This window comes from Thamnophis sirtalis, unplaced genomic scaffold (assembly GCF_051295495.1).
Source record: "Thamnophis sirtalis isolate CommonGarterSnake01/CBP01778 unplaced genomic scaffold, rThaSir2_p1.2 scaffold_11, whole genome shotgun sequence".
Taxonomy (NCBI): Eukaryota; Metazoa; Chordata; class Lepidosauria; order Squamata; family Natricidae; genus Thamnophis; species Thamnophis sirtalis.
This window is the reverse complement of record NW_028261391.1, coordinates 30,311,253-30,327,085: the sequence shown is the minus strand read 5'-3', so window position 1 is coordinate 30,327,085 and position 15,833 is coordinate 30,311,253. Positions and strand designations below refer to the sequence as shown.

The 15,833-nt window shown below is 34.8% G+C and overlaps 1 protein-coding gene across 3 annotated transcripts in view; it reads right to left on the bottom strand.

The window, feature by feature from the left end:
* Nucleotides 1-15,833, bottom strand: part of TRIP12 (thyroid hormone receptor interactor 12) — a 79,165-nt gene that overhangs the window by 62,431 nt on the left and 901 nt on the right. For all 3 annotated transcript variants that reach the window (XM_087725442.1, XM_087725445.1, XM_087725443.1), the window contains exon 2: nt 2,017-2,163. In XM_087725442.1, coding sequence (XP_087581568.1) covers nt 2,017-2,114 — 98 coding nt within the window. In that variant the 5' untranslated portion in view covers nt 2,115-2,163. The remainder of the gene's footprint in view (nt 1-2,016; nt 2,164-15,833) is intronic.

The window sequence follows — 15,833 nt, the reverse complement described above, 5'->3', positions numbered from 1 at the left end:
AGGTGGTAAGTGTGAAAAATAGTCATGTCACTTTTTTCAATGCCATTGTTACTTGAACAGTCACAAAATAAACTGTTATAAATCAAGGACTACCTGTATTAAACAACTGAAGATTCTAGCTATATTAATTTTGGGTCCCTTGTCCTCTCAATATACTATGCTTACCAAAAGGAAATTATATACACTCGTAAAAAGACAGAGATGACAGTAGCAGAATACTAAATCCCAAAACGCATACCATAAATCACAGTTTCTGGAGAGATTATCATACCAATTCAATGGATTCATGAGGTTTTATATAAGATTCAGTGAGAAAATCCTGATATGGTTTTTCCTTTTTAACCAGGCATAAAACAATATTTACTTTCAGTGTTCATATTCTTTCTTGGGATGAATTATGTACAACTAGATAGCCATATTCCATTCTCTACTTAGCTGATTGCTTGCTTAATTAGTTCAGGTTAATTGTGTTTTTTTCCTGTGTTTGAATATTATGCAGCCTAAGTGTTCTCAAGGTATTTATGAATTTTATAATACTGACTTAATATATATGTACTTGTATGTAATGTATACACTACACTATAATTAAATACTATATCTATTTTCTCTTTTAGAATAATTATGAGACTAAATATATTGTCCAACATATCCTTTCCTAGGCTGGCACGGGCTCCCTTCTCTAGCTGATAAGAAACTTTTATCTCTTGAGCCTCCTACAAAGACCTCCAAAGGTCCCATGATGGCTTCTCTTCTTCAATAAATCTTCTCTAGACCCTAACAGCTCCACTTCGAAAAACATCAAACCCTTCAACAATGTATAAATGTCCAGTCTATGTCAAGTATTTTAGCCATCATTAAACCAGCAATAAATCTGCAGATGCTGCGTAACTCCATTTTGGGCTACCAGCTATCATGCCTCCTTCCAGTTCTCACTTCTCCTTCACAATGGAGCATTTTTTTTTAGCATTCTTCTTATATCGAGTACTTGAGAAGGTATGTGTAATTGTATATGAATATACAAAATATTTGTATATTCTGAACTCAAATATGTTGAGGTCAAGGTAGTTGTTTCTGAATTTGAAACTGGTTATTCCAACCAATTCAAAAATGTTCCATACCCAAAAGAGCTCTGTTTCAATTGTGTTTTAGAGTTTATGTGCATTTTAGGGGGGGGGGGGGTCTCATTCTTGGACAAGAAATATAGATTCTAGACATTTACTAGTGACAACAAAAATGAAATGAGTTTATAAATTTACTCAAAATGTCACCGAATTTACAGAGCTGAGCTTCTTATTTGTTACCTATGTATCAAATATAGGGAAATTTCATTTTGAAATTAGTAATATTTTCTAGACTGCAGAAACAGTACATGATTATTACCTCTTAATATTTCAATGTTAACTACTTACAGATTCAAAAAAAGCAGATACAGCATTCTGAAAACTACCCAAAACAAAAACACAAAAATGTTTTTTACAGCAGTCCTTGTTCAGCAATCTCTCATTCAGTGATCACTCAAAGTTATGATGCTGATGAATGAGAGAACCTATGATTGCTCCTCAAAGTTGCAGTTATCCCAGCATCTGTATGTAAGATCACATAATAATGATCCAGGCTGAAAATCATGTAATCATGATTTGGCAATTGACTCATAATTATGAGAATAATTATGGAATCTGATTTAATTTTGTATATTATTTGGAACCCTGACATATATTTGTATACTTCTCCCCTAAAACATAGTACATTATTTAATTTGTTCTTTTCAGTTATTGTTCTATGTGTTTCATATTTGTTGTTACTGTAGTCAGTTCAGATAGTAATATCAATAATTAGTTCTTTTAGTTAATGCTCAAGAGAAAGTTACGTAATTTCCTATCATTTTAGTTGTTAACAATGTATTCAAAACATCAACATTAATACATTTAAGCCCCAGTTTATATTTAAAAGGTATCATAGCTTCTTTTGTACAATAAATTATGCTGACTTTTGAAAATTTTGAAGAAATTAGCATACCTTCCTCCTACTGCGTCGTCTTGTGATTGGGCCCCTACAGTGTTCCTTTGTGAACGTCGCAGTGACCCCCCTGGACTGTTATTAGGCCGGTTGGACATTGGCACCTCTCTCCTGAAGGGACATACCCTTTCTAGACACTACCATTCACTGAAAAATAAAACATATATTTTTATTTAATCAAAATATAGGACATTTGCCAACAAAATTGTTCGTATGTCAGGTGACACATTCTACTGTATAACACAAACAGCTTGAATATTAAAACCATGAAACTTACAACATATTGTTTTCTTCTTGCTATGCTCCCATTTTATGTTAAAGGTTATTTTAATACCTCAGATTATTTACAAAATAGAGAATCGAGCATTATGACTGTTTGATTCAATAACTGAATTTATGAAATATTTAAATTACCTCTCAATTACCTACTAGCATTATATATTTCATTATGAAACATAATTCTAGAGTTTAAAAGAGAACACTTATCAAATTTCATTTAGTTTTTAAGAATGGGAAAATGGTATTTCATACCAATAGAAAATAATACAATTGTTTAGCCGGACACACACACACACACACACACACACACACACAATACTGGTGTTTTTTAAATACACAAACTAAATTGATCCTGTTAACACAATGAATAAACAGCTGGGATACAAAAATATAAAATTCAAGATTAAATATCTGTATCTTTTTATTTTGGCTCCAATATTTAAGCTATAAAAAGCTATGCAAAATCACTATTTTATTACAATATTATCCAATGAAAGTTGTGTCACAAAAAAATGGACCAATAGTCCATTTTAGTCCAATAATGCTCTATCAGAATGTATTGAAAAAAGAGAAGATATTTCATATATGGGAAAACCCAAATGCATATTAATCAAGAGGTAAGAATTACCGGTATTTGCTGAAATATAACCAATATCTTAGTATAAACAGATTTCAAAGAGTACATCATATTAAAATATTGCTTTTAATCAGCTAAATAGATCAATTACTAGAAATTTCAAATTCCTCTAAAACTGTCAAATATTTAAAGAATCAAATGACAATAATAATGATCTCATATTTTTTTCTGATTTACAAAGGAAGAGAATAAAACTGACTAAAAAATTTGTAAACACCCTGCCCTTTCCACTACCAACCTGCCAATTTTTTCAAGATATTTTTAACAATGATGTTTATGGAATTTAAAAGCAAATAATTCTTTCAGAACATTGTTTATTATGCTATTTAATATTTAGACATCTGTTGCATGTGAACCAGTCACCCAGCCCATTTTGCTTATGAAAATAAGAAATATTCTTAAAGAGAATATTTGCACATAGACAAATAACATCATTCCAAGTGATAGTTTATGGTGTCTACAAAGCAAAAAACTTTTTCTTCCAAACTCAAGACTAAACAGCCTCACTCAAAATGTTCGGATCAAGAAACATGAAGCACATCCCTTGTTCCAATACAAAGCTTAACAGGGATTGTGACTTTAGGGATAAGAAACAATGGAAAAGCTGCTAAACAAGTCTCTTCATTGTTGTTTTTTTACCTCAGAGATCTAAAGTAAATTTAGTTAACAGTCCAGGTTCACTGATCAAGCAAACTGCAGAAAAAATAGCTAATGAGATTTTTAATGTATTTCTTAAGAACGTTAAAGCAAATTCCAATAAGAAAGAGTGGGAATATTGGCCTTTCATCATGAACTAAACACTTTTAAGTTCTATTATATAAAATGTTTCCTGGAATTCTTAGCGTTAACAAAATGACTGGTTTCAAGTGCATGTCTGCTATAAAAATTATAGCTGATTTTTAACTTTTTTTTTTAATTGAGCACTTAGAATCCAGATGGCTAACTATATGGTTTGTAGGTGAGTTGGTGAACTGTATTTGCAAGCAAGTAAAGATAGTCCTTGACTTACACTGGTTGCATAGCATCCATATGAAATTTCAATGGACTCCCCAAAAAGAACTCATCATTAGTTCTGAAGTTCCAACCTTCCCTTCCCGCATTCATGTGACTGTACTTTGGGAGTACAGCAATTGGGCCACATTTAGGTTTGATTCCAGTATCTCCTGGTCACATGTCTATGATTCATAACGTTTTTGCTGAAAACTGGCACTTATTTCTGGGTTTCAGCTAAAACAACCCATAGTGAACAATGGATTCACTTAATGACAGTGGCATTTCCTTAACCACTGCAGATTCCAATGTGATTTGCTTAGGAACCGCCACATAAAAGCCATACAATCCAATTGGTCACATAACATAACTGTCCTGACTTACGACTGTAATGGGCAGATTTCATTACAATCTTAAATCAAGGACTAAAGAAAGTTTGTTTATGTGAACTGCTGTGCTTCAAAGAAATGCTGCAAATCCTTAGGAAGTTAAGAGCATTTTAATGCCTAACTGTAGATTGTTTTTCATAAAGCCAGAGTTACCTCTGTATGTTGATTGGAAAAACGAATTTTAATAGAATCGGCTTTTTATCGTGTTAATAGAATGAGTTTATTTAAAGGATGTTTTTGAAGCGAAATACCTCGTTCTCTTCCATCTGGCCCTGGTCTTAACAGTTTACAGGTAATAAAAAGTGCCTCACAAAGTGAGTTTTTCACCCAGCCCCTTTGAAAGTGAAAGTGCTGCTTTGCAGCTTGATTTCACCTTGCACAGAACCAAGCAGTATTTTTGCTCTCAAAGAGGCTGGGGAGAAAATCCACTCCCATCATCCAAGTAAGACTTCCTGCTTGGATTTCATGACAACCTTTTGCAGCCAGACTTCATGAACCACAGGGACTCCTCTGGATGGGCAGCTGTGGTTTGAAACCTTCCCTAATGGCTTTCTCCTTAGTTTTCAGCAGAAGCCAGCAGGGAAGATTGCACATGACAATTGCAAGGCATTTGGCAACTGATCATAAGATGCCAGATGCCAAACAAATCACAATCACATGACTGCAGGGGCATTACAATGACCTTAGGGTTCAGGCATAGGTCATGTCCATTCATTCAGTGCCATAATTTTAACTGTTGAAGTGAACTGACATTAAGTGAGGACTATAGTAAACTTTTTGGAATCTTGCCACAAAAGAAGAGTCAGATGAAACTTAGATTTTTGCAAATCTACTCTTTCAAACTATTCTCAAACATTGGAATGGAGTATTTTATTAAATGAGTCAAAAGGGCTGCACTTGTGGCTTGTAGAGTGAATTATCTGATGATTATATCAAATAATTAATGGAGAATCCCATTTTCAATATATCAAACTAGTGAACCAGAAGTCAATTGAGGCAGAGAGATATCCTGCCCCCAGGGGTGGAAGTGAGGGACAGTGCAGACCACTAGAACACATTTCTAAAATTTAGCTAACAGGCACAAACTTCCCACTGCCATTTTTAACTTCTTGATCTATTAGAAGGTATTCTTCCTAAGTTTCTTTCTTTGACCATTATGCCACTGAGGGTTCCTGCCACTCTTGTGTTTCTTAGGCAGCATCTCTTCTCTTCCTTCCCCAAGGTAGTTCACATACCCCATTAGAGGAAATGACAGCATAGAAGCAATCCTTATGTTACAATAATTGTGACCGGAATTTCCGTAGGCAAGCAATGTAGTTGTAAAACATGTCATATAACTGCATTGCTTAGCAATGCACAAGCTCACAGTCTTGGTTGAGGTTTAACCCCAGGACTATAAGGGCTATTAAGCATGAGAAGGCGGGAATCCAAGACGAGGAAGCTGATGGGTTGAAGTACTATGGACCATTATGGACAGGTTCCAGGACACATGCAGGTGTGCAAGTGAGCAGGTGTAGGCAGGCACTTAAGAGTGAGGGATATGCAGAGATGCTGCAGGCAAGTGCTAAGGAACATGGGCAAATGGAAAAGTAAAGGAAGTGAAAGCAACTCAAAACTTCCCACTGGCTTCTCCATTGACTTTGCTTCCAAGAAGCCAGCAGAGAGCATTGGAAATAACCATTGCATAATTGTGGCTAACTGAAATGTCATTGCAAGCTGGGCATCAAGCACCTGGATCATGACCACATTACTGTAGGGGCTCTACAATAATCACAAATTTGTGGACCAGTCATAAGTGCCCCTTATTCAGTGCCACTGTATCTTTGAATGGTCACTAAATGAGCAACTGCAACTTGTAGATTGTTATGTGCATTTTATCTAACTACTAAGAAGTACAGTGATCAACTTTGTAATTGCTTTGAAATAACTAGTGCTAACAGGGTTTGCAAAGGATGTGATGGCTCAGTGGCTAAGATGCTGACCTTGTCAATCAGAAAGGTCAGCAGTTTGGTGGTTTGAATCCCTAGTGCCATGTAATGGAGTGAGCTCCCGTTACTTGTCCCAGCTTCTGCCAACTTAGCAGTTCGAAAGCATGTAAAAATGCAAGTAGAAAAAATAGGGGACCACTTTTGGTGGGAAGATAATAGCATTCCATGCAACTTCAGCATGTAGTCATGCTGGCCACATCACCACGGATATGTCTTCAGACAATGCTGGCTCTTTGGCTTTGAAACGGAAATGAGTGCACCACCACCCCTAGAGTCGGGAACAATTAGCACAGATGTGTGAGGGAACCTTTACCTTTAACAGGGTCTGCAGCAAATCATAATTATAACAAAATGATAACACATACTTAACTGTCTTTGTTACACAAATGTTGCCTTTATATTGTTGCATCAGAACAGAAATGATTTTGGGGATAAAATTATCTTGCATATTTTGTGATTTGTCCTATCGCCATCTGTGGATGACCACAACCAGTGCTTTGCTTTGCTGAATTTACAATGCACAGCCCACTCCATTAATGGACTATGTAGAGGTAATCTTCAACTTATGACAATTAGGACACAATTTCTGCTGTTAGCAACGGGGCTGTTATGTGAGTTGCACCCAATTTTATAACCTTTTTTGGTTATTAAGCAAATCACTGCAGTTAAGTGAATCATTAAGTTATTAAGCGAAAATAGCTTCCTCCATTAACTTTGCTTGTCCCAGGCAGACTGAGGAGGTCGCAAATAGTGATCACAAGACTCCAGAAAAACTGCAACCATTGTAAATACACACTGGTTGCCAAGCACCCAATATCTCATCACATGACCATAAAGAATGTTACAATGATTGTAAATGTGAGGACCAGTTGTAAATCACTTTTTTCAGTGACACTGTAAGTTTGAATATGTCATAAACAAATGGTTATAAGGAGAGGACTAACTGTACTACATCCCTCTTCACAACTGCAGAATATTTATTATGTGCTTTAAAAATATTTGTAATTACTACAAAAGTGTGAAAATCTATCCTCAAAACAAAGATTATTTTTTTAATTAGAAAAACATTCTAATCTGCAAATGAAGCCCAAATCTATTCGGTGGAACATTACAGAAGTGCTTCAATAATGGCTTAGTGATTACATGATTTCAAAACACTTCTAGGCATACAACAATGGACTTTCCCTAGTGTATCACTAACTCTTCCATCAGCAACATTTCCCTTTAAACAGAACAGAACATGATTTTCCAGAGTTTCCAGAAAATATACACTTTTTACCTATGACTCCAAACATTATGCCCATGGGCGACAATGTCTTGCCAACACTTGCACCCTATCCTACCCTTAGATTTTGAAATATTTCAATTTAGAATGAGATTAAAGAGAGAAAATTGTTGATCAAAACACTACCCTCCATTATTATTTCTATTTACAATTATCTTGAAATTCCATATAAACCCCATAACTATTCTTGTAGATAAAATAATAAGTGCTGCTGGCTCAGTATTTTGTTTGGTTTTTAAATGGAAAGAATTGGATGAAAGAGTCAGCCAACTAGCCAGCATAACGATAGGAAATGGTAGCTAGCCAGCATAACGATTGCTGACATTATTATTATGAAAATAATTTATTTTATTATGATAAATAAGCCATAATGGTAAAGCATTCAAAAAGTAAGGTTTTTTTAAATGCTTAGGTTTTCTTAACTGCATTTAAAACTTCTTCAGTACACAGCTATCTGTAATTTTTTAATAGCCTATCCTGTATAAATGTCTTACGTTTTTCCACATAGTTTATATATTACTGAACCTTAAACTCTCAAATATGGTTTTTTTAAAAATATACTTTTTTCCCTTTTCCTTTGTTGGACAACAAAAGCTGCTTGCTGTTTCAGGGGCTCATCTAAATGAGCACATTTTTATATGCAGGGAATCAAATGTACTAATCAACATAAAAATCACTCATTCAGAACAAGGAACATCTTTGTACATATTTTCCCCTTCAGCTCATATATGAATATGTACCGCAATCAGAATAGTATGCATATTGTTTACGCGCATGTACAATAATTTCAACTATCTTTTATTTTAGATCATAGCCATTTAAATAAGGTAGATTCTAGCACAGACAATTTTATATCAAGATCCATGTAGCTCATGTTTCAGAATTTAATCAAATGCACAAACTAAATTGGCAAGCTTTCAGAGGGCATAAGGTATTTCATTTGGGAAAAGTTATTTCTAGGGATTAGCTCGTCCCCTCTGTCTGGGTCTTCCTTCCATTCTCAACAATCAACATACAGAAGAATAATATTTATAGTATAAAGTGCAATATGAAGATATTACCAATATGTCTCAGAGGTTTTAGGAGGTATCAGGATACTATCGAGTTCTCTAAATGAGAAGATTAATACTTTAATCAGATCTTTTGGAAACACAAGATATTTAAGAAAATAGGCATGCATTCCTATCCCTATGTTATTTCTGGTCCTGAACTAAATTTGAAGAACATCTGAATGAAAATTCAGCTATAATTATTATATGAACAATATATATTACAAAAAATACATTTAGGAAAAAGTAGTAAAATTTTCTAAATTGTAACTTCAACTAAACATTTCAAATTTTAATTGAATTATGTTTTCAACTTTTTTTCCTCTGGTTTTAGTTTGTTAATAATAATGTTATAATTATATGTGTGTGTTCCCTCTTGAACCATTTCCCAAAACTTTTTTTTTATATAATATTTTTTTTCTTCTTTGGGTGCTTTTCAGCATATTATTTAAATCAAGAGTCATTTCAGGTTCCCAGATAAATGAAGCTCTTTCATCTCCCTGCTGTGGCTCCCTGTTGGCTGGAAGAAGCACCCCCACCCCGAGATATGGTCGCCCTTACCTTCCCAGGCCAGGTGAGAAGTGACTGGGGGGGAAAGGCATAGGGCCAGACAGTGGTAAGTTTAGATGAAAGGGAGCCACAGCAGGGGTACATAAGAGCCCGTACTAAACCAACCATTACCAAAGAACAATTCTGTCAAGAACGTACCACAAAGGGTGCATTAGTCTTCATTGATAAAAAGCATACTTTGTCATATAATTCACACAGGTGCCAACAAATTTACCATTTAGTGGAAGGCAGCCCAAACAAAAGCAAAAACAATGCCTATAATTATTACTCAATAGCTGAAATTAGCAAACCAGTACTGGAAATAGATGCTGATCTGATAAAACAGAGAATCTGGAAGAAAAAAAAAGCTTTAAACAATGAAATTCTATTTTTTTTATCCCTGAATATAGTGAATATTCTTGAATATTCAAGACTGAAAGAACAGTACTATAATTTAACAATGGATATTTTTCTCCATTCTCCTTATACAAGTCATAAAAATGGTATAGTACATATATCAGGTCAGGTAAACATACATATTTATATCTCATGTGTCCAACTGTTTCCAAAACTATGCTTATTTCATTCTTAATTATTAGAGTATTTATTAGCATGCCTTTTCTGTAGCAGCACCTGCCTTACAGAACAGCATTCAATGGGATCTCTGGATGACCCTGTCAGCAAGGTATGGCTGTTTCCCCAAGTATTTGGTTTATGAAATTAGGGAAGTTCTGCTCCCCATGTGAATTTCTGTGATTGCAGTTATATCCAACAGTGCCCAAGGTTAAAATACTATATTGCTATTAGTGTTTTGATTTTTATATGCCCCCCAAACTCACTGTTGTGAGAAGGGTGGCCATATAAATTAAAATAAAACAAATACTATCTCTAATTATTTTTGGCAATAGCTGCTTCATAAGAAGCAGACAAACAGGCAGGCATCAGAAAGTGTTTCAAGAGTTATTTTACCATTTAGTAGACTGCTTGACATTAGTGTAATCAAATGCCACAACTCATATTTCTCTGTGTGGGTGAAACCAGAATTCCCAATAGTGGACAGCTGATAATTAAGACTAAAAATTATTATACCAATAACCTTGGTTAGGACTTGAACTGTTAAATTTTACCAGACCCAGATTGTGAATCGAACTGCAGATTAATTTATACTAATAACATACTACACTTGTATGCCACTCAATTTCAAAGACTCATATCAATTAAAAATCAATTACGTTTTATAAATATTTACTTAATAAATGTATAAATTACAGCATGGTGCTCTCCAATTTCAATAGAAATAGTGAAATTCTGTATCTGAGAAGAGGGCTGCAGAACTCACTTTTATCTACCTCATTTAAGGATGTGTCTTTCTTGTTTACAATATTCTCTAGGGATCCAACGTTCTATTCTTTCCAAATTTAAATTATATGGCTTAGTTTACAGTACCTTTATCTTTGGATACATATGTTCAGAAGGAAGTTTGAGAATAAACAATTTTCATAATATGACTAATCAAACTTGTCATGTAGTCAAGATAAAGTATATATTATATGTATTATTAATATGCTACAAGAAAACCAAAATATGAACTCTGCATTCCTCCATATAGCTCTCCTCCTTAAAATGATTATGAAAGTCACTATTAGGTTTTTACATGGATGGATTCAGATGTTCTGATGTTCTAAATGGCATATTAACAAGATCATCTGTAAAGATCAAGTTCTTCCCTTCAGTCCAGTGTCTATCTTCTGTATTACTTCATAACTGATTCAGCATCTGTGGTACAATTTCATAATAGCTAACAGGTTAGATATCTAACAATGGACAAAAGATTCAAATCTCCAGTCTGCTGCAATAATCTGTAAATGTTGATTTTAGTAGTCAGCCAGATCCAGTCTTTCTCTTCAACCCTCTCTTTCATTCCTCCTCCTTGCCCAATCGTTGTTCTACACTGCCAGGAAGCGCTGTTTAGGATTCTAAAAAGGCCATGATAATAGTATAAGAGACTTTTAAGTGCCAACTGTGCAAGCCCACTGTTGTTGAGACAAGGTGCCATGCCATCGCCAACATACCAATCCTCTTCTGGAAGTGTTTCCTAGGATATTCAGTCTGCATATTTATCCAGTACTAAATACTCTCACATTGCTGCAGTAGCCTCTTTTAAATAAGTATTATTTTAAACCATAGAAAATAACCTGGAGAACCACATGTATACCCATTGGCCACAATTCTAAATTTTCTATATTAAAATAGAACACCAAGCATCATTTCTGATGAAATGTTAAATCATACCTATGTCATCACATGCACTAAGTATCGACATTCAACCAATGTGAAGTCACTGCAAAAGTGTAGACAAAGTATAGAAGCAATGTGGATGACCTTGGAAAACTAGGGGAGGAGATGCTGCCTAGGAAACAATCAGACAAGAGAGGAAAGAACCTTCAGTGCCTCAGAGAAAGAAACTTAGGAAGGACCTGTCTCAAGTGATCTAACACTTAAAAGTGATAGTCAGAAATTTGTACCTTGATATTTGTAAGACTGTTAATTTACTCTACAAGAAAGTAGAATTAGTTCATTGAATCCACTTTATAATTTATGCCAAAGTTTTTTACCTAGTCATAGACTTCAACGGCTCATCAATAATACACTTATATACGAGTCCCCTCTCCAAAAAATTAAACGAGAGTCCCCTCTCCAAAAAATTAAACGAGAGGAAAACAAAGTGGCTGTTCAAGGATGCTAAAAGAATAGGAGCCCAGCATATCAAACAGTATTTCTAGAGCCTAGGACTGAAACAGCCTATGAAAATGTTGTCCTTAAAAGGCAAAATAAAATAAAAAGTTTTACTTTAGTTAGAAATTTTAATTTGAATAGAACTGAATTTCTGATAATCCATGAACAAATCATGTGTAATTTTCTTGGAAACAATATGGAAGTTGTTTGTAATTGCCCTCTTCTGGGATGGTTTTTTTTTTAACTTCTCAGAGTTCCTGGTGGCCTCCCAACAATATATTAACCTGATCTAATGCAGTTTCATTTTCTGAAATCAGAAAAAAATAGCTAGATATTTTACTCTTGGTGTTTTTGAGATACTGTTCTATTAATTCTCACTCAAACTTACTGTTGTGGCAATAAAAATTATTTTAGCAACACAATTTCAAATTTTATGTATGCGCACATACATAAATAAAATTACTTGGGAAACATGAGCCTGAGGAGACCCAGATTCTTTGAGTTTGTAAAATGTAATATTAAGAGATTAAGAGATTAAGAAGTACTAATATGATGTGTTTAAATATATGGCTATCTGCATTATATTAACAATATTGAAGTTTTAAATTAAGTCTAAATTGGCTTAGGCTAACTTTCTCCAATCTCACATATTTCAGATGTGTTGGGACAGCAGCCTCAGAATTTCTAACCAACAATTTCTATGCTGATTCTAGGAACTATAGTCACAACACATATAAAAGCCACCAGCTCAAGAAAAAGCAGCTTAGACATATCTACTAAACAACTATTTTGGGAGTTGTTGTTTTTACTGCAAAAACAGGAATAAAAGAAATAAAAATTCCTGGCAGCAATAGTTTGGAAAGGACAGCTCAAAGCGTCTAATATTACCTAATATCAACCATTTCACTCACATAATTATTATATCAAAATATCAAAGGAAGCAGAAATGACAAGTTTACCTGACCAGGAAAGTACATTGCGCACAATATAGGTAAAACTTTGAATATAGTTGAAAATATTGTAATGCAGGAAAATACAATCTCAGGATGCTATTAATAACTTTTTCTATTATGTAGGATGTTCTTACTGTTAGAGCCCAAGTGCCCATAACTTTACATTATTCATTAAAAATTTTCAGCATCTCCATTTTAATAATTCCTTTAGTCAGACATTTTCAAATCAATTGAATGCTATGCTAAATAGCTTCAGTTAACCGAAGAAACTGCAGGATTTGATTAGAATGTCTATTTCATTTATATTTTTGAATGTAAGGGCATTAGTAGAAGTTATTTATTTCAGAGTATTCTATTACTTCAAGTATAAAGAAAAAGAGAAATTACAGATGCATATAGGTAACCTGTTTACACTGTCTTCTTTTCCCCTGATACAATCTGATGTTTTCAGTTCCTAGGTGCCAGCATCATATCCATAAAGCAGGATAACAAAGCCTCCAAAATATTTCCATACATTCAGCTTCAGAATCTACTATACTAAACTCATTTGATACTAGGAATACACATATAATTCAATATAAGTGTAATAAAATGTTACTAATTCTTTATATTTTTCAACTATCCTGCATCTACACTGTTTTATTAGGCTTCACCTTTCTTATCTTCAGCCTTTCAACCATATCAGCATTCCCAGTGCTTTGCTGATATCATACATTTTCCTTTATATTTCTTATTTGATTAGTGAATGCATTTCCTGTACTTGGGAAGAACTAGCCAGTCAACAGAGGTATAGGCTTCTGGGTAGGTACTATTCTTACTCAGTATAGCATCTATCCAATCTGTTTATCTAACAACAAAATAGAGGAAAAGAATGTCAGCATGGGACATCTTCCACTCCCCCCAAAAGTACAGGAAATTTTCAAACATAATTAGAAAAATAGCACCTGTTAGTATAAGCCTACTGTATACTAAGTGGTTAGAACAAAGACCACCTTTTAATACCTCAAACACACACACTCCCTTTTATCTTTTTAAAGATTCTAATGTTTTTCTCTAAACTATTTGATGCAAGTGTGTTTATTTTAAAACATTTAAGAGCAGGTGGTTACAGCCTAAACCTAATCAGAAACTTCAATTGTAATACAGCATATTCTCAAATACATAAAATGCCAGCCCTAATCAGTGTTTACTAAGAATGACATCAATTTAACATTATTATATAAGTGGAAGATTGTTAACCAATGATCTGAATGTGTACAAAATAATTCTAATACTATCCAAGTTATTAATAAACTTGAATAGAAATTTATATTGATATATTGAATGTAATTTATGAAAATTAATAATTGATACTTAAAATTTCACAAGTTTTGAAATGTATTTTTATTGGACAATAAAACTTCACCCCCTTCAAACATTTCTGCTAAAGTGCAGGCAAACTGTAAACATGTCATCAGTTGGTTAAGACTGGTAAAGAAAATAATTCCTTATTTATGGAATACAAGATCAGGCAAAACAAAGAATAAAATATCTTGTTTTGTAACCTTTCACAGATCGAATACCCAGTCTTGTAATAAAGCCCTTCTAAAATAAGGTAAGTCCAAAAGAGTAATGAGATGTGGCTTTAAAGCTGTTATCAATTCAATGCTTAGGTTAATTAACTGGGCTAATAATGAAAAGCTTAAAAGGAGAATTTCCCGTTAAATTATTAGATCAAGGCTACACTGACAAAGCAATCCTGAAATTAAGTCTAACGAATTCTAGAAATATTTCTGAAATGCGTTCCAGACACTCAACACATTTACTGTAGTCCAATGCCAAGCTCTCATTGCTTTTCTCGGTAAATGCGACATAGTCAGGCCTAGTATGTAGGCCTCTCTAATATAGAAAGAAAGAACCTTTGTTCCATACATCGATGTTTCTTTCTAAAACCTTTTGAACAAAACTTTCCACTCTCTCCGCCTTAATGTTTTCTTGTTCCTAATGTAAACTTTTTCAAATTCCCGATGTCTTTTAAGCCCACTAGGAAGAACATCACCCACCCCCCCGCACCTCCACCGCGACAGGACTGCCCATTAGGAGAAAGGAACAATAAAAGTTGTACAAGCAGGCAGCTCGGCCTGGAAGGCTGGCAAACGCCTCGAGATCAGTTTGAATGTTAACCCGGTACTAGTCGGCAGAAGCTCAAGTTGTCGTGCGGGAAGGAAAGGGGGGGGGGGGGAATGTGAATATCTAAATATGACGCGTTATGCAAACAAACCACAAGCTAGGCTAGTTTCTTCTCGAATATGCCAGTAACACAAACCAGCTCTAAAATTACAGGGTGAAAACAATCTGCTCTAGTATTAGGATTCAATACCTAAGGGAATCTATTAACGAACATTCTTTTCTTTTTCCCCCCCTCTCTACCTCCCCCCCCCCACAAACACACACACGCACAACTACACAATATGATTTCCCCCGTTTTTGGGCCCAAAAGCCAGGTCAGCATTAAGACAACTAATAATTTAGCTTTTCTTTTCTTTTTTCTTTTTTAAAAAGTGTAATCGTCTGGTTGGGAAGGATTCCCCCCCCCCTTGCTTCTCCTAAGTGTATTCAAGGGGCCCCAATAACAGCATCCAAGAAAAAAAAATAAGAGGGGGGCGGGAGGAGAAGGGAGGAGATAGTGATTAGCTGAGGACCTGAGGAGAAACGAGGCAGAGCGAAATGCAAATCGGATTCAGGATAAACATTAAAGCTGTCCTTTTGTATCTAAACAGCCGCATAAAACCATAAAGACAATCTTTACTTGTGGGGGGAGGAGAGGGATGGGGGGGGGAGCAAAGTAAAAAGGAAAGGGGTTAGGATAGGCCCAAACCGCAGAAAGGAGCCCGAGTCAGTTTTCGGTACTGTTGGAAAAGGGGCCTATAAATTGGGACTTCAAATTCACCTTTTTAAATAACATCAGAGCTAGCAGAAGAAA